Source organism: Phacochoerus africanus, chromosome 2 (assembly GCF_016906955.1).
Source record: "Phacochoerus africanus isolate WHEZ1 chromosome 2, ROS_Pafr_v1, whole genome shotgun sequence".
Classification (NCBI taxonomy): domain Eukaryota; kingdom Metazoa; phylum Chordata; class Mammalia; order Artiodactyla; family Suidae; genus Phacochoerus; species Phacochoerus africanus.
Genome location: NC_062545.1, coordinates 147289983 through 147317535, shown reverse-complemented (window position 1 = coordinate 147317535; position 27553 = coordinate 147289983). Strand labels below are relative to the sequence as shown.

At 37.9% G+C, this 27553-nt stretch overlaps 1 protein-coding gene across 5 annotated transcripts in view; it reads left to right on the top strand.

Moving 5' to 3' along the window:
- TJP1 (tight junction protein 1) overlaps positions 1 to 27553 on the top strand; it is a 129511-nt gene that overhangs the window by 51093 nt on the left and 50865 nt on the right. For all 5 annotated transcript variants that reach the window (XM_047766890.1, XM_047766889.1, XM_047766888.1 and 2 more), the window contains exons 3-8: positions 776 to 900; positions 1859 to 1961; positions 8373 to 8649; positions 12485 to 12588; positions 13169 to 13337; positions 13651 to 13798. In XM_047766890.1, coding sequence (XP_047622846.1) covers positions 776 to 900; positions 1859 to 1961; positions 8373 to 8649; positions 12485 to 12588; positions 13169 to 13337; positions 13651 to 13798 — 926 coding nt within the window. The remainder of the gene's footprint in view (positions 1 to 775; positions 901 to 1858; positions 1962 to 8372; positions 8650 to 12484; positions 12589 to 13168; positions 13338 to 13650; positions 13799 to 27553) is intronic.

Sequence of the window (27553 nt, the reverse complement as noted above, 5' to 3'; positions counted from 1 at the left end):
GAAAACATAGCGTCTGATTTATTGATTCTGGAGCCCTGGGAAAACGTTGAATGTTTCTTTACTCTGAATAGTTCATTTCCTTTCTTGGAATGTTATGATTTCTTTGAGATTAGGTAATTTTTAAATATCTTGTAAATATTTTGACTTTTTTCTCTATAGGGCTGTCCTTTGTCATTTTGGTACAGATTTTCAGCTCGTTTAGAAATATATAATAATTATTTTCTTTTAAAATATTAGTCATTTTAAAATGTTTGATATTCATGTATACTTTGTATTGTTTGCAGTATGTATAGGACATTATGATTTATTACTTCAGCAGAGATTTTTAGCATATATGAAAGAAATTAATTTTCACAGCTACTGATGCTTTTCTGTGTAAAATGGCACTTGGTATGTTTTGCTAATTAAGCTATCATTCTATAAATTAGTTGCCATTGTGTGTGCTGATCACATTGGGGGATTGCCAATTCACACAGGAACCCTTCTGATAAGCAATAATAATTTCAGGATTTCAGTGTTCAGAGTTTCTAAATGTATTTTAGTTCTTAAAGATCATTCATATAATTGGCAGTTTTCAACATTCTGTTATGCCCAGCATTAAATTTATTACAGCATACATTCCCATACCAGGATAAATCATTTTGGTGAGTATCCACACAAATGAGGGAGTATTTGGAACACACTGTAACAAGATTGTAATTTTTATATTTTTATGTATATGACACAGTGGACAGTTTTTTTTTTTCTTCTCGCTAACAGTGTTTTTTTACTTTAGGCTCCTGGATTTGGATTTGGAATTGCAATATCTGGTGGAAGAGATAATCCTCATTTTCAGAGTGGGGAAACGTCAATAGTGATTTCAGATGTGCTGAAAGGAGGACCTGCAGAAGGGCAGCTGCAGTAAGTTTGTTTCTCCTCTTGGGCACCAACATGACAAGTACTCACCCTCAGCTATTGGAATACCATGCTAGTGATTTCTCTAACTTAGTGTACATTTATGCTTATCTCTATCATAAATGGAAAGCTAGTGTCACTTAACTTAAATAGAAGGTCACTGTAAAAAACAAGGATTATAGTAGAAGAAAACTTGTTACTCAGTTTTGGGTAGAATTGAGCCTCCAGGAGTCTTTCACCCAGAGTCTTTTTTGTTCAGTAAAAAGATTAGCAAGATATAAGAGAGGAAAAGATACATTAGCAAAAAAGTGAGCGTATAACGGAGTTCCCGTTGTGGTGCAGCAGAAACAAATCCAACTAGTATTCATAAGGATGCGGGTTCAATCCCTGGCCTCGCTCAGTGGGTTGAGGATCCCGTGTTGCCACAAACTGTGGTGTAGGTCGCAGATGTGGCTCAGATCCCATGTTGCTGTAGCTATGGCGTAGGCCAGCAGCTGCAATTCCTATTTGACCCCTAGCTTGGGAACTTCCATAAGCCACAGGTACAGCCCTAAAAAGCTTAAAAAAAAAAAAAGAGAATAGAATTAGAAAGATTGAAAGAAAACTGGAAGGCTTTATTTTTAGAGAGGGAGTAGCTTTTCTCAGAGAAAGCCTTATGACTTAGTATTGCTTAATGCCTGTAACTGACTGTACCACCAAAAATCATTTTGTGTATTGGGGCACCTGTTCAGACCTTTTGGGAAACATTGTGTTAATGACCTGTGGTTAGTTACTTGCTAAACATTTCTTGTGGGGGAATCTGAAAATAAATAATTTGATATTATTATATCATTGATCTGAAGACAAATTATCCCATAATTAGAATGTATTTTTTAAAGTGCCCATATTGGAAATATCTTTACAAGCTTATAACTCTATGGTTTTCTCTAACATGTTGTTATTTTGATCACTTTTTTTTCATTAGGGAAAATGACCGAGTTGCAATGGTTAATGGAGTTTCAATGGATAATGTTGAACACGCTTTTGCTGTACAGCAATTAAGGAAAAGTGGGAAAAATGCAAAAATTGTAAGTATTTTTTTATCTTAACTTTATAAAGGTACCAATTTTACTATTATGTTTCTGGTGTTTGAATTCATTCTTCCCATTTAAGGAAGTAAAAACTGGGACAGAAGTTCTTCAGTTGTTTATAAATAAAAGTATTTCTTTCTTCTAATACTGGTGGTATGTTTTGTCACTGGTGTGTATGTTCTCAAAGTTCAGATACCAGGATTTTTTTTTTATTGAAAAAGAAAGGAAGGAGCGTTGATATATTTGAATCTTTAATTCAGCCAAACTGTTTTGAAGCCAAAATTTTTCTTACCGAATTTCCAGTGTTAAAATCAAGCATGATTACCAGACATGTTAAGTATCTTCATGTGGGTTTATAATACTCAACTTCTAGTATAAATGGAGAATCATAGCAGGATTAGATATTTTTCAGTGAGTTAGACACTTGCTGGATGCAAATATTTCATTATTGGAACAGTTAGATGATGTGGCAAGGACCTTCTCCCTAGGGAGCTTGCATCTCAGTGGGATAGATGAGTCCTCACAGTCATAACCATGGTGCACATCATCTGAGATTAAGAGCACTTCAGGTAAAGGTTTCCAGAGAGTGGCACTGTCTTAGGGGAATGATAGGGAAAGCTTTGGGTACTTAGTTGGTTACTTTGTTTTTGTTTAAACACTGCTAGGGAGGACTCTAAGACCAAAGTACTAACACAGAAAATAGCTTTTTAATACAGTATGCTGGAGATTAAAGTGGAAGTGAGTCTAAAATTCTGGGAGGCAGTTAGGAATGCTTTATAGTAAATGCTACCTGAGAAGGGCCTCAGCTGTGGGACACCACGAGTAGAAAGGCAGACTTTTCTAAGTTCATCACAAGACCTTGTCTGTCTGTCATTTCTACATGCTGGCCTCTTGTCCCTGGTTGACCTTTAGCGTCAATGTTGTTTCCTTGCAAAGGCCTTCTCTGATCACTCTTGGTGGTAGTAAGAAGCTGCACTATTGCTATTTGGAGAAAGACACATGAGGAAGAGAGAAGATGATAGCTTAGAATGAGCAGTGAGGCAGAAAAATAAAATTAATTTGTAGAGGACAGGTTGGAGGTAAATAGGGAGAGATTATAGTTGTAAGTACCTTGGAGGGTGGTGGTAATTGAAGAAAGGTCGTGGAGGGTGGGTAGGGATAAGAATAAGAGCTCCTTTGAAACGGTTTTGTCGTAGAGAGCAAGAGTGGACTTTCGTTCTGAGACCAGAAGGAAAGAAGCCCAAATAAATGAGAGACAGTTTAGGAGTAGAGGGAATGTGAAGTGGTACTGATTACTATAAGTCAAGCCAAGTGATTGGCATCTTGGAGAATAGCTCCCTATGTCAGCAAATTCCGTAGGGGGGCAACAAGAGGTAGAGGAAAGGACTGCTGAATAAATGAAAGAATTCTTTCAAGTAAAATATATTTATAGAGGACCTAATCAGCAACATGGGGAGATGCAACCATCTGAATGTGAAGATGATACAGGACTCAGGTTTGTCATGACACATGATTGAGGGGTCAAGAGAAAGTAATATTTTTTTTCTTCTAGCTTTATTGAGATATAATTACTATATAACACTGTAAGTTTAAGGTGTACAGAATAATGATTTGACTTCATGAAATAATTACCACAGTAAGTTTAGTGGACATTTATCATCTCATATCATACAGATGTAAAAGTAAAGAAATAGAAAAAAATTTTTCCTTGTGATGAAAATTCTTAGGAATTACTCTCTTAGCAACTTCAATGTATAATGCATAGCAGTGTTTATTATATTTATGATATTGTGCCTTACATCCCTAGTACTTACTTTTCTTCTAAAAGGAAGTTTGCACTTTCTAAAGGGAAGTTTGCACATTCTGACTCCCTTCATCCACTTCCCTCTCACCCTGCTGCCTCTGTAAACACAAATCTGACCTCTTTTCTATGATTTTGTTTATTTTTACAATATACAACACTCTGTTAGTTCCTGTTACACAACATAGTGATTCTGTATTTCCATGTTTAAAAATGACCATGTTAAATTTCCTTATGATATGTCACCACAAATTTACTACATATGGACTGTGTTCCCCACACTGTGCATTTCATACCTGTGACTCATTTGTTTTGCAGCTCGAAGGTTATACCTCTTAATCTTTCTCACCTATTTCTTTCCTCCCTCTACCTCTCTCCCCTCTGGCAACCACCTGTTTCATCTCTATATTTATAATTCTGTTTCTGTTTTGTTATTTGTTCATTTGTTTTGTTTTTTAGATTCCACACGTAAGTGAAGTCACACAGTATTTGTCTTTCTCTGACTTATTTTACTTAGCAGAATACTCTCCAAGTCTATCCATATTGTAATCAGCAAGATTTCATCCTTTTTCAAGACTGAGTAATCTCTCTCCCCCCCTCCCTCTTTCTCCCTCCTACCCTTACCTGTGTGTGTGCGCGCGTGTGCTCGCTCACATTAGAGAGGTGATATCTCATTGTGGGTTTTATTCTGCATTTCCCTGATGATGAGCGATACTGAACATCTTTTCATGTGTTGGCCGTCTATATGTCTGCTTTGGAAAAATGTCTGTGAAGCTCCTCTGCTCAGTTTTTAATTGGGTTGTTTATTTATTTGATGTTGAGTTATATAAGTTCTTTGTATATTTTGGATAATAACCCCTTGTTGATCATATCCTTTGCAAATATCTTCTCCCATTCAGTAAGTGGCCATCTTGTTTTGGTGATTGTTTCCTTCACTGTGTTAAAAACCTTTTTAGTTGGGTGGAGTTCCATTTTTTTTTATTTTTGCTTTTGTATCCCTTGCCTGAGAAGGCATATCTTTAAAAAAAATTACTAAAAGTTATGTCAAAGAGCTTACTGCCTATGTTTTTGTTTAGAAGTTTTATGGTTTCAGGTCTTAAATTCAAATCTTTAATCCATTTTGAATTTGTTTTTCTTGTGCATAGTGTGAAAGTAGTCTAGTATGATTTTTTTTGCTGTCTACTTCTCCCAACACCATTTATTGAAGAAGGTTATTTTTTCATCATTGTGTATTCATGCCTCCTTTGTCATAGATTAATTGCCTATATAAGTGTGGATTCATTTTCTGGGCTTTTAAAATTCTGTTCCATTGATTTATGTGTCTGTTTTTGTGCTAGTACAATGCTGTTTAGATGACTGTAGCCATATTGTATAGTTTTAAATCTGGGTTTATGATGCCTCTGGTTTTGTTCTTCTTTCTCAAGATTGTATTTGGTTTTTATTTTATTTGTTTTTATAGCCACACTTGTGGCACATGGAAGTTCCTGGGCTAGGTGTTGAATCAGAGCCACAGCTGCAGGCCTATGCCCCAGCCATGGCAACAGTGAATCTGAGCCACATCTGCAACCTATGCTGCAGCTTGGAGCAAGGCCAGATCCTTAGACCACTAAGCAAAGCCAGGGATCGAACCCACACTTCACAGACATTATATTGGGTTCTTTGAGATTTTTTGGTTTTGTTTTTTGTTTTTGCTTTTTAGGGTCTCACTTGTGGCATATGGAAGTTCCCAGGCTTACACCATAGCAATGCTGGATCCGAGCTGCACCTTCTGCTTACACCGCAGCTTGTGGCAACACCAGATCCTTAACCCACTGAGCAAGACAAGGATTGAACCTCCATCCTCGTGGATGCTAGTAGGATTCTTAACCTGCTAAGCCACAATGGGAACTCCTGGCTTTTGGGTGTTTTTGTTGTTGTTGTTGTTGTTGCTTTTTGGAATCTTCTGTGTTTCCAGTAAATTTTAGAATTACTGTGAAAAATGGCTGTTGGTATTTTGGTAGGGATTGCATTGGATCTCTAGATTGCCTTGAATAGTATGTCATTTTAATAGTATTAATTCTTTTAATCCTTGAACTCCATGTATCTTTCCATCTGTTCATGTCATCTTCAATTTCTGGCATCAGTGTCTTTATGTTTTCTATGACCAGGTCTTTTTTCCTTCTTAGATCTATTGTCAGGCATTTATTTTTTGATGGGATTATAAATGGGATTGTTTTCTTAGTTTCTCTTTCTGATAGTTCATTGTTAGTGTATAGAACTGCAGCAGTACCTGTATTAATTTTGTACCTGCGACTTTGCTGAACTTATTATTGATGAGGTCCAGTATTTTATTGGTGGCATTTTTAGGATTTTCTCATGCAGTATCATGTCATCCTCAAACAGCAAACATTGTGCTTCTTCCTTTCCAATTTGAATTCCTTTCCTTGGATATTGAACCATCCCTACATCCCTGGGATAAATTCCACTTGGTCATGGTGTATGATCCACTAATATATTGTTGAATTTGGTTTGCTGGTATTTTGTTGAGGAATTTTTATCTGTGTTTATCATGATATTGGCCTGTAATTTTTTTTGTGTGTGATATCTTTGTCTGGTTTTGCTGTCAGGGTGATACTGGCCTCATAAAATGCATTCAGAAGCAGTGTTTTGGAAGAGGTTGAGAGGGATACATGTTAACTCTTCCCTAAGTGTTTGGTAGGATTTACCTGTGAACCCATCTGGTCCTGGACTTTTGTTTGTTGGGAGTTCCTTATTTATTTGCCTTTTAGGGCCACACCCGTAGCATATGAAAATTCCCAGCTAGGGGTCAAATCGGAGCTGCAGCTGCCAGCCTACTCTACAGCCATAGCAAGGCAGGATGTAAGCTATATCTGCAACCTACACCACAGCTGACAGCACTGCAGGATCCTTAAGCCACTGAGTAAGGCCAGGGATCAAACCCACATCCTCATGGATACTGGTCAGGTTCATAACCCACTGAGCCACAATGGGAACTCCCTGTTTGGAGTTTTTAAATTACTAATTTAGTTTCATTATTGGTAATTGGTCTGTCTGTATTTTCTGTTTCTTTCTGGTTAGTCTTGGGAAACTGTACATTTCTAGGCATTTGTTCATTTCTTCCAGGTTCACCATTTTATTGAGTGGGGCTGGATCCCAGGGTATCTGCCGGATGGGTCCAAGGTGTTTCAGAGCTGGTATTGGCCTACTGGTAGGCAGGGACAGGGTCCTGTGTGTCCCAGGGCTAGTGCCAAGGATAAGCAGGCTAGTCCTGTGATCTCTGGCTACAGGGCCCTGGAGGTCCAGGGTTGGTGTCAGCCTACTCGGGTGGACTGGACCCTGGCAGGGCAGGCTACAGGGCTGTGGTGTCCTTTGGCTTGAGAAGATTATTAAAATATTGCAGCATGGCATTTCACTGAACTTGGGAGGAAAGCAGTTGAAACCAGGAGGGGCTTGATGGACGGGGGAATAGGAGGGCATGGGGAAACCAGAAATAAGATGGATGTGGAAAAGTTTCAGTAGATTAAGATATCAGAAGTCAGAGATAAGGAAGACCTTGTAGATCTTTGACGAGATTAAGTGTATACTGGTGTGAGAAGGCAAAGTGCAGTCCAGGGGTTAAGAGGCCACTCAGTCAGAAGGCAATGCATGTATTCTCTTGAATGTAGAGAAACTGAAGGAAATTGTGTACAGGGGAAATTGAACCAATACCAGAGTCAATTGAGGAAAGAAAGCCGGAAGAAGGAATTTTTACCTAGACCAGAAATTATACATTGGAGAGAGAAACTGAAAGCAGTTTATATTAGTAAAATGTCATGGAGTTGTTGGCTCCAGCACACTAAGTATTAGTGCAGAGGTACAATAAACTTAGCTCTTAGAGTTCCAGAAGGACAGTTGTGGGCCTTGATACTGATGGATTTTGAAATTTTTAAGAAGTCAAGTTGGGCCTGCAAGTTTGCTGTGGTTTGGTAACAACTGCAGCATATTTGATGATGTATTAGAGTACAAACTCCCTCCTTTATTCAAACCACCAATAATTATTAGTTTTCCTTTTAGCTTATAGTAATTACACCTTGAAGATCACCTGAATTAATTAAGAACTTTATTAGGTCCTCTATTCCAAATTTGCTTTTTAACCAGATCTGTTTACCAGGAGAGCAGGAAAGACAACTATTATGGAAATTTATTCCTTAGTAATTTGTTACAATTTTGTATTATATTTCCTTTTTTTGGTCTTTTTGTCTTTTTAGGGCCACACCCGTGCAATATGGAGGTTCCCAGGCTAGGCGTCTAATCAGAGCTGTAGCTGCCAGCCTACACCAGAGGCGCAGCAATGCCAGATCCGAGCTGCATCTGCAACCTACACCACAGCTAACGGCAATGCCGGATCCCTAACCCACTGAGCAAGGTCAGGGATCAAACCCACAACCTCATCGTTCCTAGTCGGGATTCGTTAACCACCGTGCCACAATGGGAACTCCATAATTTTGTATTATATTTCTTATTCATAATTAATATGGGACAATAAAACATGATTTCCCTTTATTTTAGGAACTGAAGGTACATATATGAAAATTTTCAGCTCATATTGTGATCTTTCTTATTTTTAGACCATTCGCAGGAAGAAGAAAGTTCAGATACCAGTAAGTCGTCCTGATCCTGACCCGGTGTCTGAGAATGAAGAGGATAGTTACGAGGAAGAAGCACACGACCCAAGAAGTGGCCGTGGGGGTCCTAACCATAGGAGGAGTGAGAAGAGCTGGGCCAGGGAGAGAAGTGCCAGTAGGGATAGGAGTCTGTCTCCAAGATCCGATAGGCGGTCTGTGGCCTCCAGTCAACCCACCAAACCCACCAAAGTCACACTGGTGAAATCCCGGAAAAATGAAGGTATTTTCTAACTAGTTTGTCATTTTCACGTGAAAATTTTAAGACTAATTTTAATGAGAAGTAATTTTGGTATCTCTCTCTTTGCTTTGTTGTCTTTTTTTTATCTTCTTTCTTGTGTCCTGTTGCTTTAAGTCAAATCCTCTCATGTGAGACTTCAGGGATCATCTCTTTTCTCTTCTTGAATCATTTTTTTGGTAGCAGATAGTGCTTCAAATAAATTGTCCAGTAGTTCAATTACTTGTGATTAGAAGAGGCTAGTACAAGAAATGTCAGCTCATTACATTTGAAATTCAGTGTTTTATGTAGCTATTTGGATCAGTAGTAGCATTCCTCTGGGCAGAAACCATCGGATGGTAGGGAGGGCAGGCAGCTTTTCTCAGTGGTGAGATGGAGGGAAAGGAGCTCCTTATAGGATATTGCTCTAAAACAAGAGATTTGTTTAAAAATTTTGAAAGTGAAGCCTAGCTGCCTCCCCTTAGGTAATTGCATTTGATAAAAATGAGTCTGACTGTGGCTTCTTGATGCTGTGGGCATGTCTCTCATATGCACGAAGTCATTGATGGCTGATCATTTTGATAAAAAGGTGTTAGAGGACATCCTATGTGGCTCACAGTGTATCTACTTGGTGTTGCTTCTACAGTGGCTATGGCTTGACCCCTAGCTTGGGAACTTCCCTATGCCACAGATGCAGCCACTTGTTTAAAAAAAAAAAAAAAAAGGTATTAGAGAAGGGGAATCATGGAGGCTCACTTGGATCTGCTTTACCACAACCTGACGTGACGTGCTTCCTGGCTATTGACCCCCCTCGTGCACAGCAGACCTCTCGGACTGTCTGTTTAGAGCCCTTTCTCCTCCTTTGCCCTCTCTGCTCTGGTATCTCTTCTACCCTTCTCCCAAAACTGGTTACGTACAATCCAGTAGAAAATTTCAGTGTTGGAAATTCCTGCTGTGGCTCAGCAGAAAATGAACCCAACTAGTATCCTTGAGGATGTAGGTTTGATCCTTGGCCTCACTCAGTGGTTAAGGATCCAACATTGCCATGAACTGTGGTGTAGGTCACAGACTCAGCTCGGATCCTGAGTTGCTGTGGCTGTGGTAAGCCAGCAGCTGCAGCTCTGATTCGACCCCTAGCTTGGGAACATCCATATGCTGCACCAGTGGCCCTAAAAAAGAAAAAAAAGGAAAATTTCAGTTTTTATCTTACTTGCATTTCCAGTACCATTTCACATAGTTAACTGCTCCTTGTTTTTTGAAATGTTCTCTCCTGGCTTCTGTAATGCTGTGGGAAGGGGGTACCTGGGGGGTCCCTCCCCCTTTTCTTTACTTGGCAAACTCATTCTCCTCATCCTACCTTTTAATGTTCTGTAGATTCTGTTCTGGAATCCCTTTTCTGCTTCACATGTCACCTTTAGGAAACCTCACCTACTCTTAGTACAGTGAGCTGCTCATGATGACAAAACCTTCTTCAGCTCAAATGTGTATACTCCTGTGTTCCAGCTGACTGCTAGGCATGTTCACTTAGGTGTTCTTCTAGGTCCCTCAGATTCAGCACATTTCAGGTGAAACTTACATCTCCCTCTTAGAATTTTTTTCTCATGTGTCTAATAAAGTATCCCATTGAATATACTCCTGTCTGCAGTTTCTCAAACCAGTCATGGGTAACATGGTGTGATCTGTAGTATCTTTTTTCTCCTACTTTCCTATGCCTGATTCACACATTCTGACTTCCTAACACCATGCTTTCTTGTCCCCCCTTTTCCTTTCGCCATGATTTCCACCCTCATTTAAGCTGCCATCATCCTTTTTTCTCTATCTTTAGTGAGGTGTAGTTGATATTTTATTTAAATACATAAAGTTATATATATTTAAGGTGTATAGTGTGATGGTTTGATGTGTTTGCTATGAAATGATCACCACAATCAAGCTATTCAACACATAGTTTCTGTGGGTTTTTTTCTTTCTTTTTTTTCCCTTTTTTTGGGATGTACTGAACATCACATCGTCATCTCTTAAGTGGACTCGTTCGTTAAACCTCATAAACTACTCTCCAGATCCCTCTCCGGGATTCTGCAGATTGCTTCAGTTGGTTAGAGGATCCTCTGGGATTCTTCTTTTACTCTTAACCATATGCTTATGACTCCATCAAACCTGCCTGATGTTTATGTCATACCTTCTGGTGCATTTGTTTTTAACCATTTTGTCTCTACTTCCCCTACGGGCCCCCACACATACCCCACCACCAAAAACAACACACAATTTCATTTTTCTAATTTAGTTTTAGTATTTCCACTTTAGTATTTCTTAGACTTTCAGCTTTGGCATTTGCTTCTCAGGGAGGCCTTCCCTGATCCCCACCAGACGCAGAATCTTGCATTGCCCCATATGAACTCTTCATCGCACTTATAATTGTGGTAATGTCTTTTTCCCTACTGACTATGTAAGTTGCCAGAGTATCTCATTTGTTGGTTTTTATCTATAGTGCCTACCACCTACTATAATATTTACCAAGGAAATACTTAGAATAAATGAAAACATTAACACACAAGGAAAATATTTTGGAGTCAACTCTCTATTGGTCATTTATAATTTTTAAATCTTGAATAAGGACAGTCTTTAATCAGTACTTTATTCCTGTGAGATATAATGACCATTTCTAAAAAGAAGCTCAGATCCCTTAAAATGTCTTTTTTTTTTTTAATTTTTTTTCTTTTTAGGGCCACACCCAAGGCACATGGAGGTTCCCAGGCTAGGGGTCTAACGGAACTACAGCTGCCTACACCAGAGCTACAGCAATGCCAGATTCGAGCCGCGTCTCTAACCTACATCTCAGCTCACAGCAGCACTGGATCCTTAATCCACTGAGTGAGGCCAGGGATAAAACCCACAACCTCATGGTTCCTAGTTGGATTGGTCTCCACTGTGCCACGACAGGAAGTCCAGAGTCTTTTAACTCTTACGTAACTTTTAAAATAAGCTTGAGGAGCAGGCCTGCTAGCTACTTCACCCATGTTAGAAACAATTTTGTTTCCCATCTTGGTTTTTGCTTTTGTTTTTTCTCTCTCTCTCACACACACACCCCTGTAAAATTCAGAGCCATTCTCTTTTCTTCTAACATAAGGAGGAGCAGTCCTACTCCTCTTGACAATATACTGATAGTTGTGGTCTTTGTTCTAATTTAAAAGAAAAAAAGTCTACCACTTTGCAGGCCCTTGGATAGTTTTCTGGACTCTCCTGGTGTAACTTCTTTAACTTTGGCTCCTCCTGCACCCATAGGTGTGATTAATGTTGCCATGCTCATAGATACTTTGTTGGTTGTTTAAAGGACTGGCATCTTTAATGCCTCTACATGACTCCTTGGCTCCCTTCAGGCCTGTGTATGTCCCTTAGCATTGGAGGTGGATAGATCCAAAGCACTTGTGCTCTAGAAACCGGGGGAAACAAAAACTGTGTATGCTTGGTAATACAAGCTGTTGATAAGATCGTCAGTCTTGCCAGTTTTCCTTTTCAAGTTGTATTCATTAAAACTTCTGAGAAGTTAATTTATCAGTATGATACATAGAAAAATGGTCTTCTCTTTGGAGTTTTCTCTCCCTCAGTGCAGTGACAGCATGATGTGTCTGTCTGTTTTCTCTTTGAATAATACACATTCCCTTTGCTTTCCCTTGATAGACTCTGATGATTAGAGGAGATGTCTTCTTTACAGGAGGCCAAGAATAATTTCTTATTATTGATTGTACTTAAAAACTCTATGCAGTGATTATTAGTTTCATACTTTTAAACTCTATTTAAGTGTCTTGGGATTTTACACTAAAGACATTTAAATATATTATTTCAGAATATGGTCTTCGATTGGCCAGCCATATATTTGTAAAGGAAATTTCACAAGATAGTTTGGCAGCAAGAGATGGCAATATTCAAGAAGGCGATGTTGTATTGAAGGTATAGTCATATTCTTAATTTTGATGAACTGCAATAGAAAGCACATTCTACTGTGACCACGTAGCTTCCGTACATGCTTGAAGCAATTTTGCCAAAAGTGTTAGAAATCAGTATTTGGGGGACTAGATAGTTTGCCACTAGCTGTTACAGCATGTCAATTCTGATGCTTTTCTTTAAATATAGAGTCATCCTAAGAGAATTATTCACTCCAAATGTATATTATTCACTAATAGGAGTTCCTTTGTAGATAGATTTGTCCATTTTTCCATAGTAAGTGGTTTTGATAACTCCTCCAAGATAGCTATTGAAATGTTTTGTTAGTTTGCTCAGAAGTAATAGAAAGTGATGGGGAGGAGTTGGAGGTTGCTAATTTGGGCTTTCTGGCAGAGCAACAGTATAGTACAGATTTTATTATTTCAGAGTGGAGGAATATTTTGATAATTTAGGAAAGCGTAAAGAGAATATTTTGGTCATTAGATCAAGCCAGTGAGTAGTTGAGATATTCCTGTTCATGTCAGACTAAGTTAACATTTGCATTTTTGTCATTTACCTTCAACCTATAGTTTCTTTTCTGTTGCAGATAAATGGTACCGTGACAGAAAATATGTCATTGACGGATGCAAAAACATTGATAGAAAGGTCTAAAGGCAAGTTAAAAATGGTAGTTCAGAGAGATGAACGGGCTACACTGTTGAACGTCCCTGATCTTTCTGACAGTATCCACTCTGCTAATGCTTCTGAGAGAGATGGTGAGTAGGGTTCTGTTTGCAGATTGCTTTTAAGTGACCTGTTTCTTAAAGTGGGAAGATTTGACATGTTAGAATGAGATGATGCTTTTCTACAAGCCAGATACCTTCAAAATTTAAGAATTAAAAAACTTTTTTTTTTTTCCTGCTGACAGCTCACTAATATTGGTTAGTGGCTATTTTAAGTTAATGCATAATATGTTGACCATTTTACATGAAATTATACTTAGTAGCTTATTTCTGTAGTCATTTGAGTACCTTATGTTTTACTATAATCATTGCATGGGAAAATAAACAGCACACTTTTGTTTAACAGACATTTCAGAAATTCAGTCACTGGCATCAGATCATTCTGGGCGATCACACGACAGGCCTCCCCGTCACAGCCGGTCGCGGTCTCCTGATCAGCGGTCAGAGCCTTCTGACCATTCTAGACACTCTCCACAGCAGCCCAGCAATGGCAGGTAATCACACTCTCTTGTTTAAAATAAAACAGTTGGGTGTGCTTGGTACATGTTTCCAGTATTGCTTAGAAATAAAATTATAAGATATATTTTCTTTTGATTACTTAAATTAGGTTTGTGTTTCTTTATCAGTTTAGGTATTTTTTATCTTAACAGAGTTCAGTCAATCTTGAACATAAAAGGCTAAATAGTAATTATTTTAGGCATGTGAGCCAAGTCTTGTCACTACTCAGCTCTGTCTTTGTAGCACAAAAACAACTGTACATAGTGAGTGGGTAAATGAAAGGGCATAGCTCTTATCCAGTAAAACTTTATTTAAAAAAACAGTTGACCTTCAGCTGCAGTTTGTGGACCCACTGCCTTAGAAGATGCTAACAGCCTTTAGGAATCTACTCCTTGGATAGGTTAACTGTATGTAGTAGAAGTCCTTTAGTGGAGAGATTAACCCGGACTTTGTTTTCCTCGTTAAAATACACTGTCTGATGCCAAAGGGTCTGGTGTGCTAGTAGTAGGTGACTTAACCTGAGTTTACAATCTCTGGGATCACATATACATTTGAGAATCTGATGAATATTATGACCCTTCTCTCCAGAAAAATGCACACGTACATGAACATGTGGCATTTTACATAAAATTTCTGGACATTCCCAGGGCCCTAAAGGCCACCAGTGGGCCTTGGGTTTAACAGCAATCTGTATGGAGATCTTTTGTGGGCACTGAACAGTTTAAGATTAAAGATGGTGATTTGGGACTTACCTGCACATGGCTATTAGCTGAAGCCATAGAAGTCACTGGAGTTGCTGAGAAATGGAATATGGATAGAATGCCCAGAAGTGCCCAGGAATGTTTCCTGAGGAAGGTGAGGAGGCAAGGGAGAAGTAAAAGGAAAAGCAAGAAGATCTCCCTGGGAGAGAGCTCTTTAAAGATTGTCAGAAATCACACTGATATAGCTGCTGTACACAGTTGATTTTAGATTGTGAAGCTGATTCTTAAAGAATTTCAGATTTTAGATTTATAAATTATATTAACCTTTACCTTTGGAATTAAGGTTATAAGGAATAGTATAATATATCACATGCAGAACTGACTTAAAACTGATTATTTTTAACTGCTGCAGGTTAATAAATTACTTCTAAAAACCTCCCCAACACAGTATAGACCTTATCTGGAAAAGGACAGCCATCACAGCACATACGCAGTGATAGAACTAACACCCTTGACGAATCATGGGGAGTAGCTGTAATTTTAACACATTTCTCTTGCCTGGAAAACATGCTGGCATCAAGCAATTTGAACATGATTTTCCTTTAAAGAAAAGAAATACTCATCAAAATTTTGGCCTATGTTTTTATTGTCACCAAATTCTAAATCTTAGAAAGTTCTTTTTAATACCTGCTTTTTTTCCCATTTAAATTTCCTAAACACTGGCATCAGAAACTTTTAGCTCAAAGTCGAGGGGTTTTTTTTTGAAGTTTTAATTATCTTCACATTATATTGGGATGTTTTACTTCTCTTGGGAACCTCAAGAGTTCTATATGGGTTACACCGGTTATATGAGATCTTTAAAAATATGAGTAGAAACCTGGAGCCTCTTCCCAATTCATCTGAGATGGAGGCAAGAAAAACTTTTTTTTTAAGTTCTTGATATCATTCTCTTCTGTACATTACCAGATTTGGAAACTTCTGGTTAGAATATGTCGCATATACAAGGAAAAGATAATATTTCAACAGCAGAAGACCGAAAGCCTTCAGATTCTTTTCTGAATGTGCTGAGAATATAATTCCTAAAAATTAAATAACCTGCCTACAGGCAAGATGTAAAATAATACCAGTTGCTTAAAGATTTTATTTCCCCCCTAAAGTTAGTCCTAAAATCCAAATAACTGGAGTTTTAATTTAGAGGATGCCTTGCATTTCGAGAAACAACTTAGATATGGTATAAGGGTAAAATCCTAGTGTGAAGAAACACCATGGGACATTTTCCTTTTCTTACTTAATTTTGTTTGTACAGATGTCTTTGTTTTATACATGTTATTTAAATTTTCTTATTTAGAAAGTGATACAAAAGACTCAATCATGTGAAAAGTTTGTTTAGTGTGTAAGACACTAGCCCCACCTTGTTATCGCCCCATATTGCTGAATATTTTTGTATGTTTTGAAGATACACAGTTATCTGCAGAGAATAGTAACCTTCATTTTGTCAGAAGCAATAGGAGGTAGTGATTTCTTTGGGCTTTGAAGCCAGTTTTTCTGGGATTTGAGCCCCAGCCTGCCATTGGTACTTACATGAACTTGAAACCTCCCATTTGCTGTAAATAAGGCATTACACATTACAAAGTTGTTGTGGAAGTTGGTTCTTATACCACCTGGCAAACATTAGCTGCTATCATTGTGGTGGTGAGGAGTATCATCAGCTAGAGTCTCCAAACATGCTTTCATAGCTGCTCATCTCCATCCATTCCTAAGATTTCCTCATCCTGTAGGTTGTGATAAAGTCCAGGGTTATATAGGTGACAATAGATTGGAGCCAGGATTAAGAGTCTTGGCCTTTTGACTCAAGTGTTTGACCTTACTGGTGTAGAGAAAGGAGGATACATAAGGGAATAGAAGTCTACAAAGCATTCCATTGGTTCCACTGTCGTCATGATCTTCTTTCTTTCCTTAGATAGCAAATGTTACATGGTCTGAGTTCTGAGAACACACAAGCTTATTTCTTCATCACTATTAGGTAGGCAGTATACCTTTACTGTTTTCTAGAACAGAGGTTGGCAAACTACAGCCTGTGAGCCAAACCCAGCCTCCTGCCTGGTTTTGCAAATAAAGTTTTATTGGAATCCATCCTTCAGTGTCATAACTAAGAAGTTGTGACAGAGACTGTATGGCCCACAGAGCCATGTACAGAAGTTTGTCAGTCTTTCCCTGATCTAGGATGTTAAAATAGTTTGTTTTTAAATTAAAAAATAATATATGTGTAGAGAGAATTACTATTATTTTGTCTTTTTAGGGCCGCATCCATGGCATATGGAAGTTCCCAGGCTAGGGGTCAAATCAGCTGTAGCTGCCTTGCCTACACCACAGCCACAGCAGTGCAAGATCTGAGCCATGTCTGCTACCTACACCACAGCTCACAGCAATGCCAGATCCTTAACCCACTGAGCAAGGCCAGGGATCAAACCCATGTCCTCATGGATACTGGTTGGGTTCGTTACCACTGAACCATGATGGGAACTCCTAGAGAGAATTATTAAAGTGACTTTGTTATACCTTGATGCCTATTGCTAGGTTTGTTTTCCATATTTTATTCAGTGTTGTTTTATTGCCCACTCTGGGCCAAGACTTGCCCTCTAGGAAGGAGTTGGGGATTCTGAGAATCCACAGCTTATGGCACTGCCTAATGGTAATTGTCAAGGGGCTGTCAGTGAGGAGATTCTGTCACTTATTTCACTGTTGCCCCCACATAGCTAGAGAGTATTTGATTTGTAGAGTATATTCTGAGCCTTTGCTTGGTTATATTGTACTCTCCCTAGTATTTACGGATAATTTAACAGACCCATTTTATGACTTTCCTCCCTATAAGAACAACATAAGTTTACTTGTTTTTGGTGCTGTTGTATAAACTTCTTTCATAAAAGTAACTATTGTGGAGTTCCTGTAGTGGTTCAGTGGGGTTAAGAACCTGACTGGTATCCATGAGCATGCAAGTTCAATCCCTTGCTTTGGATTAAGGATCTGATGTTGCTGCAAGCTGCAGCGTAGGTCACAGATGTGGCTCAGATATGGCATGTCTGTGGTTGTGGTGTAGGCCAGCAGCTACACTCTGGTTTGACCCCTAGCCTGGGAACTTCCATTTGCCACAGTGCGACCCTAAAAAGAAAGAAACCGCTGTTAATGCTATTAATTAATCATAAGCAGGTACATTATTGAAAAAATTTGATTATAGTGAAAGCTCAGACTAATTAGGATAAGATTCTTCACCTGTAGAAAATTTGGACAGTAAAAATTTACATTTTGTATTACTTATACTTGGTCATTCCATAAACTTATGAAGTTTATCTGAGGCCTAATGTTGTCTAAGGGTTGTAGGGAATATATATTTTAACGAATAGAAAAAAAAATATGGTTTATATTTAGCATATCCATTTCAAAAAAATGATTGCTTTTAAAGTACTTGAAAGCAGTGTTTAGACAAGTTTAAAACTAAAAAGTTTCTTTTCACTGTTTCTCCTGAGAGAGATGTCTCCACTGAATTTTGAAGTTAGTGGAATCAGTATTGATACTGCTTATGATGTAACAAATACATGATTATGTAGAATTGGTTCGTAGAAGATGAGAATTTCTAACCTAAGTCCAAGGGTTTGAGCCAAGTGAGATCTTCTATTTGAGATTAGTACCCTTTACCTCTGCAGTCCACCTGTGTCATCAGAGTTGAATTCAAGTTCATGACTGTTCCCTAAGAGTGCTGGGTAAGTCCTCATATATGTGCATGTAGCATCTAGAGTGTTTTTAATACTTTAGAGAAGCCTTGGCTTTTAAAGACCTGGTTTTGTTTTTTTTTTGTTTTTTGTTCACACACTTTACTTTTTATGTCACCTTCTCTAATGTTTTCTTTTGAGTTTAGAGAGCTATAATGTTCTTTCATCCTAGTATATATAGTTTCTGTTAGATACTGCCTAGTTCTTTCTGGAATATACATAGGGCTTTGCCAGCAGGCTAAAAATCATTGCTGAGATAGCCACAGCAATGCTATTAATGCTATTAATTAATCATAAGCAGGTACATTTCCTTTTACTGTTTCAAAATGTGGAGAAATGACCGTATTTGACTGGTAAATTTCAGAGTTTGTTTTCTGATTCTTGGTTTTAGTCTTTTGTCTTAAGTAAGAAAGGTTTCATTACCTTCAGTTTGAAAGGTGCTTTATTCAAAACAAGATCTCTATGTGATTGTTGGTAGTTAATTTGGTGCAGGTACCACTACATTTTCTTTTCCAGACATACTGTGAAGTCCTTCATCCTTTCTTTTTTTTCCCCCTTCACTTGTGAACGATAGTCAGGTAGAAACATAGAGTTTATTAATCATCTCAGTGAAGTTCACCAGCCATTGATGTCTTCTTTCCCATGGCTCCTGTGCCTTACTACAGGACTAATTCAGTTAATTGCGAGTGATCGAGTAAGCATAGTTAGTGTTCTAGTGAAGGTTGAAAGTTTTCTGTTTTTAAACCAATAATTTTGATATTATCCTGCTAATTTTTCCTTTATCAAGTATTTTTTGATAATATGTGTTATCAGTATATGATTATAAATTATGCCCTCAATAATCTAGGCAAAATCCCTGCTACTGTAGAGGTTAGATCCAAGTGAATAAAGCACAAAACTATGAAAAAGTAATTTCCATTAGTGGTTAAGTGCTATGAGAAAAATCAAGGTGATGTGATTGTGAAGGAAGAGGGGGCAGTATTAATAACATGCTCAAGGCAGAAGGATTCTCTAGAGTTTCCTCATCTTCAAATGATGAGCAAGAGCCAGCCAGATGAAGATCACTCCAGGGTAAGACATAGCATGGGCTGTTCCTAAGATGGAAACACATTCAACTTGTTGGAAGAATAGCAAGCTGGCCACTTGGCTGGATCACAAGAGCAAAGGAGCAGGTTATTTGGACTACTAAGAAGTTTTGTTTTTTTTTTTTTCCCTCTCTTGGAAAATGTTTTTGGTTAGAGAGAATGTGAAAATTTAAAAAAATATATATTACTTGAATTGTTACTAAATGTTTTTAGATACGATTATCTAACATTTCAAAGTGAGTAGAATATTGATGTCCCATCCTGAACTTTTGTTTGTTTGTTTTTGTTTTTGTCTTTTTAGGGCCACACTCGCAGCATATGGAATTTCCCAGGCTAGGCGTCAAATCAGAGCTGCAGCTGCCAGTCTACACCACAGCCACAGTAACTCGGGATCCGAGCCGCACCTGTGACCTACACCAGAGCCCATGGTAACGCCAGATCCTTCACCCACTGATCGAGGCCAGAGATCGAACCCCCCATGCTCATGGATACTAATCAGGTTCGTTAAGGGCTGAGCCACAAGCGGGAACTCCCTAAACTTTTGTTATTTAGATAAGAGCCAACTTTTATTTTCAGATCTTGTTAATTTTACGTTACCATATTGAAATTCCATACTGAGGTTTTGTTTTCCATATGCCTTGTAAGGAGGCCAGGCTGAGGGAGGACCATAGTTGATACATTTCTCTAGTGAATGGAAACCCAACTGTAGTAATATTGTGTGCAGTGATTGCTGGTGGTTAACCTCTAGGAGGAGATCGTGGATCTAATGGCCCAGAGGTGAGCTGAAATATTATACTTTATAATCACTATTTTTTCAGTAAAAGTACACATCTTATTTACTCCATCAACTGAGAATTATTTTCTCATACAAGTACAGTATAAAACATAAAACATAGAATTTTATATTGAAAAACAGACTGCTCTGGTTTGTTCTGAGCAGGCCTCAACACTAGTTTGTCTCACAGTGCATGCTTATGCACCTTGAGTGTTGTTATTTTTCTTAAAAGAATGCCCCCTTTGAATTCAGTAAAATTTGTTGCAGAAGTAGGAAAAAAAATGTAGCAAATATATGAAGAATCTTATTTCTAGTTTTAAATAATGTTGGGTAATTCTCTATTGCCTTTGAGAGAATCATATTAAAAAATGCAGAGTACAGTAATACTGGTCTCTTGTTATAAATCACCCAAACAGGAGATCCCGTTGTGGCTCAGTGGTAATGAACGCGATTAGTATCTATGAAGATACAGTTTTGATCCCTGGCATTGCTCAGTGGGTTAAGGATCTGGTGTTGTCATGAGCTATGGTGGAGGTCACGGATGTAGCTCGGATCCTGCATTGCTGTGGCTATGGTATAGGCTGGCAGCTGCAGCTCTGATTAAAATCCTAGCGTGGGAACTTCCATGTGCCACAGGTACAGCCCTACAAAGCAAAAAAATTACATACATACATAAAATCACTCAAACATACTACACAATTACTATTTTACTCTATTAATCTGAGTACGTAATAATCATACCACTAGTGAAGGCTTAATGGCAGTATTCCTTAGGTGAAAAAAGGATCCTTCTTAGTCTTTCCTTAGTTGTTCTTTACTAAAAGTTCTTCATATCTACAAAAGTTATACTTTTCGAACAAGGAATCTGATTCCTTGCTAATTCAGATGGGCTAGGTTAGTCATTATTATAATAAAGATTAAGAATCACGTACAGAATGATAGCTTATTGCCTGAAAGTCATTTGTCACAATGAACAGTACAGATACTTACATTTTTCAAAAGCATACCTCTCCACACACATACTTTTCTAGAAAATAGACTACATTGTATAAAGAACAAATTTAAATTGTGAAAACTTAGCCTGCAAATATAGCAAAGTAGATAAAAGGTCATTTCCCCCCTGCTTTCTCAGCACACTCCCTGGATAACTCTTTTTTGAGTCTAAGTACCTGGCTCAGAACCCACATCTCTCTTCCTCTCTCATTCTTATAATTCTCTCGTGTCATACTATAATTTTTACGTTACTATCAAGGTGGAACTTCAGTGTATAAATATGTTTCCATATAAAATTTAGAGGACTGACTGGTTGCAGCATTCTGAGTAGTTTTTCTTTTTCATATGTATTAAGAACCCTCCAAAGCCAAACTCTTCCTGTCAATGAAGAACAACTTTGGAGTGTTTTTAAGTTAGTTTCTAAGTTTCTATCTTTATTGTTAATTGGGGCCGAGATAGTCCTTTTAACAGTATCCAGTTTTTGTTTCTGTCCTAAGCTATGTAGATTTTGCTGACCTTTATGCAATAAACGAGTTTCTGAAAAAGCGTAAATTGGTTTCTATAGGATGAGTCATTTATTATGTAACAGGAAGTTGCCTTTATAAAAGATGTAAACATTCAGGCTCAGTTTATTTCCTGTATTAAGATTATTTTTAAATCAGCCATAACCAGTCAGTTGGGGAGGGCCCGAGAGATAGAAATGAAACTCTTTGAAGAATTAGCAATCTGGCATATTTCATCAGGGTCCAACTAGGAGACAGAAAGCACAGTTTGTTGTGACTAGAGCAAGTTTAATATAAAGAGATTAAATATAATGAGGCTGGAGTAATGAAGGATTAGCTGGTAAGAAATAAAGAGAACTCTCAAGAATATCAGAGTTAGACATAAGGAGCAGCCACTTCCCCTGATGCTGAGGTGGTGTGCCAGAGGAAAAGGCATTCCCCACTCCTCCCCATACACCTGAGGCTCACTGGATGGCAGAGAATTTGCTGTGGTGTGTTACCAAATGAACTTGCAGTAAATCTGCCTTCAAAGGTGCTTGAGAAAGCTATTCTTGAGGAGATGCCTTGTGTCAGACTGTGTACTGGTTGCTGGCCACTGAGTGTGACCCTAAATACTGCAGGAACCTGCTGAGGGACACAGGAGAGTTCCTTCCTCCTACAATGTCTCTCCAGGTCCCTCTCCTGACATGGCTGCCTGCCCTCTGCCTCCGCTAAATGGTCCCAGACACCTATGACTTTACGCCTGAAGTTTTTGCACTTAAAGCAGTCTTTGATTCTTGGCTGATCTGATTGGGTAAATTTTTTTTTTGTCTTTTTGCCTTTTCTTGGGCTGCTCCTGTGGCATATGGAGGTTTCCAGGCTAGGGGTCGAATTGGAGCTGTAGCCACTGGCCTACACCAGAGCCACAGCAACGCAGGATCCGAGCCATGTCTGTGACCTACACCACAGCTCATGGCAACGCTGGATCGTTAACCCACTGAACAAGGGCAGGGATTGAACCCGCAACCTCATGGTTCCTAGTCGGAGTCGTTAAATGACTGCACCACGACGGGAACTCTGATTGGGTAAATGTTAATCAGCCATCCTAGTTACCCAGTTGATATGATAAGACTTAAGACTCTCTTTACAGTGAGTCCATTTATGTGAACTGTAAAAACTCATGTTTCAGAGACTTTGTCTTAACAACTGTCTTCCATAGAGCTTTTACCCAGCCCAAGTCTCTAAATTAATGTGTACAAGTGAAAAATCTGGAAAACAGAAGCTATCTCCTTACCCTCCAGGGGAAAAACAAAAATACCCTTCTGAAGGTTTTGAGGTCTCCTAGAATGCCTGAAGTTTCTGTGCTCCTAGGAGTCAGGGTATGGTAGATAAACATGAGTCCAACATCAGGACAAAAGATGGTTTTCATAAAGTTGGGTCGACTTGTAATAGCAAAAGTTATTTTTTGATAAAGTTTAAATATTACATGGGAGCCATTAGGGTAGAATTATGTGAGGAAGGTTTGGGAAAAATGTATTTTCATTTTTATGGCCTCACCAGTTCCTTTCAATAATTGCCAGCAATGGTAGGCTAATTCTGTGTGTCTAAATTCTTATTGTCTTGTAGTAGACTTAACAGTCAAATTTGGTCATATTAGAACATTTAAAGTGTTTGGAAAAGTTGATTACTATGTTCTGTACTATTACTCTAGATCTACATTGCCTAAACACCATTTCCGCTTAGCCACATGTGAAGTGTCGCTAGTGGCATTTGAAATGTGGCCAGCCTAAATTGTATTCTAAGTGTCTGTTTTCAGTATGAAGTATGCGTTGGATTTGGATGACTGAGTACACGAAAAAGAATGTGTGAAATACTTCATTAATAATTTGTATTGATTACTTAAATAATATTTGGCCATATTGGGTTAAATTAAATATATTGTTTTCTCCCTGTTTATTTAATATGGATCCTAGAAAATTTTAAATTACATAAATGACTTGCTTCATAATTCTGTTAACTGCACTGCTTTAGATGTACATGTACTGAATAGTGCCTCCATCTTTTGGTAGGTAACGGAAATGCAGTAAAAGGAAGGAATGATTTTTCCAGACCTTAATTATATGAAAAATTTAATAAAATGATGAGTTCCACCCATCTGAAATGTTATGTTGTAAAAAGAATATTAAAGAAAAGTACTAATATTGTATGAAAATTAGCCAAAGATGAAATGAAAATACTTAGTGGAAGTTTAGTGTGCTATGCAGAGCAAGAGCCCTATTGAACAACAGTCTTGATTATCGTTGGGGATGTTCAGATTAAAGTATTATTGATTCTGAGTTATCAGGATGATAGTTATCATTAATGTCACTTAGTCATATTTTATTTATTTATTTTGTCTTTTTGCCTTTTCTAGGGCCACTTCCTGCAGCATATGGAGGTTCCCAGGCTGGAGGTGTAATCGGAGCTGTAGCCATCGGCCTACGCCAGAGCCACAGCAAAGCGGGATCCGAGATGCATCCGCGACCCACACCACAGCACACGACAACGCCAGATCCTTAACCCACTGAGCAAGGCCAGGGATCAAACCCGCAACCTCATGGTTCCTAGTGGGATTCATTAACCACCGTGCCACGACGGGAACTCCGAGTCACATTTTAAATTTAGGTTTTAAAGTTATAAGGAAGAAGAAAATCAATTGGAAATGGTTGTATTTTGATATTTTTTAAGCAAATAGTTGGAAGTCTATTGCAGAGCACCAGAAGTCTGTAGAACTGTTAAAAAAAAGTATGTAGTTATTTATGCTCATTCTCTTTCTTCAAAATGATCATGTTAATATCTTTTGCATTTTTTTTAATGCAAAGAATGTGGGGAGAATTTATTTTGTATTGCCCTATTCTGAAGCACCTGGAGCAATTTGGGGATAAGGTTTAGTTGTATGTATTTATAGTTAGACTAATTGTATGTGATATTTTATTACATAAGCAGTAGCTAAAAATTTTAACCTTTTTATCATTAAAAGTAGTTCATTCTGATTTGAGTTAGAAAATATGGCTTTTTAATTTTTTTCTAAAAGACTGTTTTACTTACATGTGGCTCATTTAAAATATATATATATACATATGTATATATTAAATTTAAAACTGAAATACACTCCCACAGAGTAGTTAAACGAGTATGAAAATAGAAACTCGGAAGAAGATTGCTAATAATGTGCATTAATAGAACCAAATTCTTTGTTTAAAGTTAGACTTAATTCCATTTTTAAAATAATGAACATTATTTTAAAATATTTTAACCTTTAAAATATCTAAAGACATTTCAATCTGTATAGGTAGTATGTAAATTTTCTAATGGAAGTTGAAGTAATTGAGAAAAATCTACTGTTTCTCTGGGCTTGGGCTGATTTTTTTGCTTCTTTCCCTGAACCACTGTTGGCCTTAGTCCGTCTATAGATCTTTCTCCTTGTAGTGTGGGCATGTATTTGTGGATCTGCAGAGAGTTACCTTTAATACCTCAGTGGTGTCACACCACATATATTCTGCAGTTTGTTTCTCGTATTTTTTTGGGGGGGGCTTTTTTCATATCTCTCGATAAAACTATTTAATTGTAACTTGTTTTAATATTTTAGTTTTTATCTTTGTTATGAAAGCCACATATGCTCATTAGAACAAGTAAAATTGACGAAATCTGCCCACTCCACCTCTTCCCATTTCTCACTGTCTTGAATTAAGCTTTTCTCCACAGTCAAACATGTAGCATTATACAAATCTGTGTGTTTTTAAAATAATTTTATCGTTCAAGCTCTGCACTTTATCCCCCAGCAGTAGCTTATTTTATTTAATGCAGTTAAATATCCTTCCAGCTTATTACTATTTTGATGAGAAATTTTCCATATTACAGAAAGTCTGTTTCTAGGTCTTCATGCAAAATAGTGTTGTATAAGCATTTTCATCCTCGATTTCATTCTAGAAGAATTTAATTTCTCTTTTCATTTCTAAAAGGATTAAAGAGTGTGTTGGTGGAGTTCCCGTCGTGGCGCAGTGGTTAACGAATCCGACTAGGAACCATGAGGTTGCGGGTTCGGTCCCTGCCCTTGCTCAGTGGGTTAACGATCCGGCGTTGCCGTGAGCTGTGGTGTAGGTTGCAGACGCGGCTTGGATCCCGCGTTGCTGTGGCTCTGGCATAGGCCGGTGGCTACAGCTCTGATTCGACCCCTAGCCTGGGAACCTCCATATGCCGCAGGAGCGGCCCAAGAAATAGCAACAACAACAACAAAAGACAAAAAAAAAAAAAAAAAGAGTGTGTTGGTATTGGTATTTAAATTTTTTCATGGGTTAGTGTCAGATTACTTTCCAGAAGTAGTTTGTACATTTGTTTCTCAGAATTCCATATTTACCACTCTGATGATTCTAAAATGGTTACTCCTGATTTTAAATTGACAATTTCCTGACTGGTAGTGGAACTGAGCATCTTTTTGTGATATTAATGATCATTGGATTTCTTCCTCAGTGAACTTCCTGGTTCATGTCTGTTGCTCATTTTTCCGTTGGGTTTTTTTTTTTTTTTCTTCAATCTTTCATCAGTTAGTAGTAGCTCTTTTGGTAAATGAAAGTCTCCATAATATCTTTTTCTGTGCAATTAACGTTTTCAGTCTAGTGAATTCATTTTTTTTTTCTTCCATGGCTTTTGAATTTTTATCTTGCTTATTTAGTCTAAGACTGTATAGACTTAATTTTTAATGCTGTTGTTGCTGGCACATTTTCTTTTCGTTCCATCTGATTGTTAAGGATGTTAAAAAATATGTTGTTTTTTTTAAAAACATAATTAAAATTCTCTTAATTCAAATAATTTTTTAGTATTCTTTTATACTCACTAAAGTCCCCCCCCCCCCTACTATTTCAGGTGCATTATGTCATGATTGTGTCATCTGAGCCTCCACATAGTGGTAAATAACAGTAGTGTTGGCAGGTATCACTGTGCTATTACTAATTTTAGAGTAAATACATTCAGCATCTCACTACTTAATGTGGAATAGCTCTTGATTTTGGACAGTGGTCCCATTATTAATTGCATTGGCTGTATCTTTGCTTTACTAGTGGTTTTGTTAGGAGTGGCTGTTGATTGTTTTCACTTGCCTATTTGGCCAGTATTAACATTTTTTTTCTGTAATGTTTGGATGTAATTATGTGATGGATTTCTAATGTTGTACTAGCCTTTCACTCTTGAAACAACCCTGGCCAGTATATAGTAATAATTCAAATATCGAGAATTGGCTATTATATAATAATTTTTACTGCAGTGCTGTATTCCCTTAGCCAGTTTTATTTAGAATTTTTCCTCCATTCATGTTTTAAAATACCTTTTGTGGAGTTCTTGTCATGATGCAGTGGAAACAAATCCATCTAGGAACCATGAGGTTGAGGGTTTGATCCCTGGCCTCGCTCAGTGGGTTAAGGATCCAACAGTGCTGTCAGCTGTGGTGTAGGTCGCAGATGCTGCTTGGATCTGGCATTGCTCTGGCTATGGCATAGGCCTTTTTGTACTGTTAATTGTCGAGGTTTGAGTGTTAAGATTCTGTTAGCCTCAGATTAAATCGCTGATCAATGAATGTTGAAAATTTTTTGGATAGGTACACAAGATTTTTATGATATTCTTCTCTGTATTACTATGTGTGTTTGGAATTTTCTGTAATAAAAAGTTTTTAAAAATTAGGGATTTTCTGTATTTTTCTATGGTCTAGGGTAATTGAAGAAACAAATTATCTGGTTTTTTCAGAGTTGGAAAAACTCAGCCATAGAACCTTCTCTACCTAATACCTTTTTATTATTTTTTTATTTTTTGTCTTTTTGTCTTTTCTAGGGCTGAACCTATGGCATGTGGAGGTTACCAGGGTAGGGGTCGAATCAGAGCTGTAGCCACTGGCCTACTCCAGAGCCACAGCAACACAG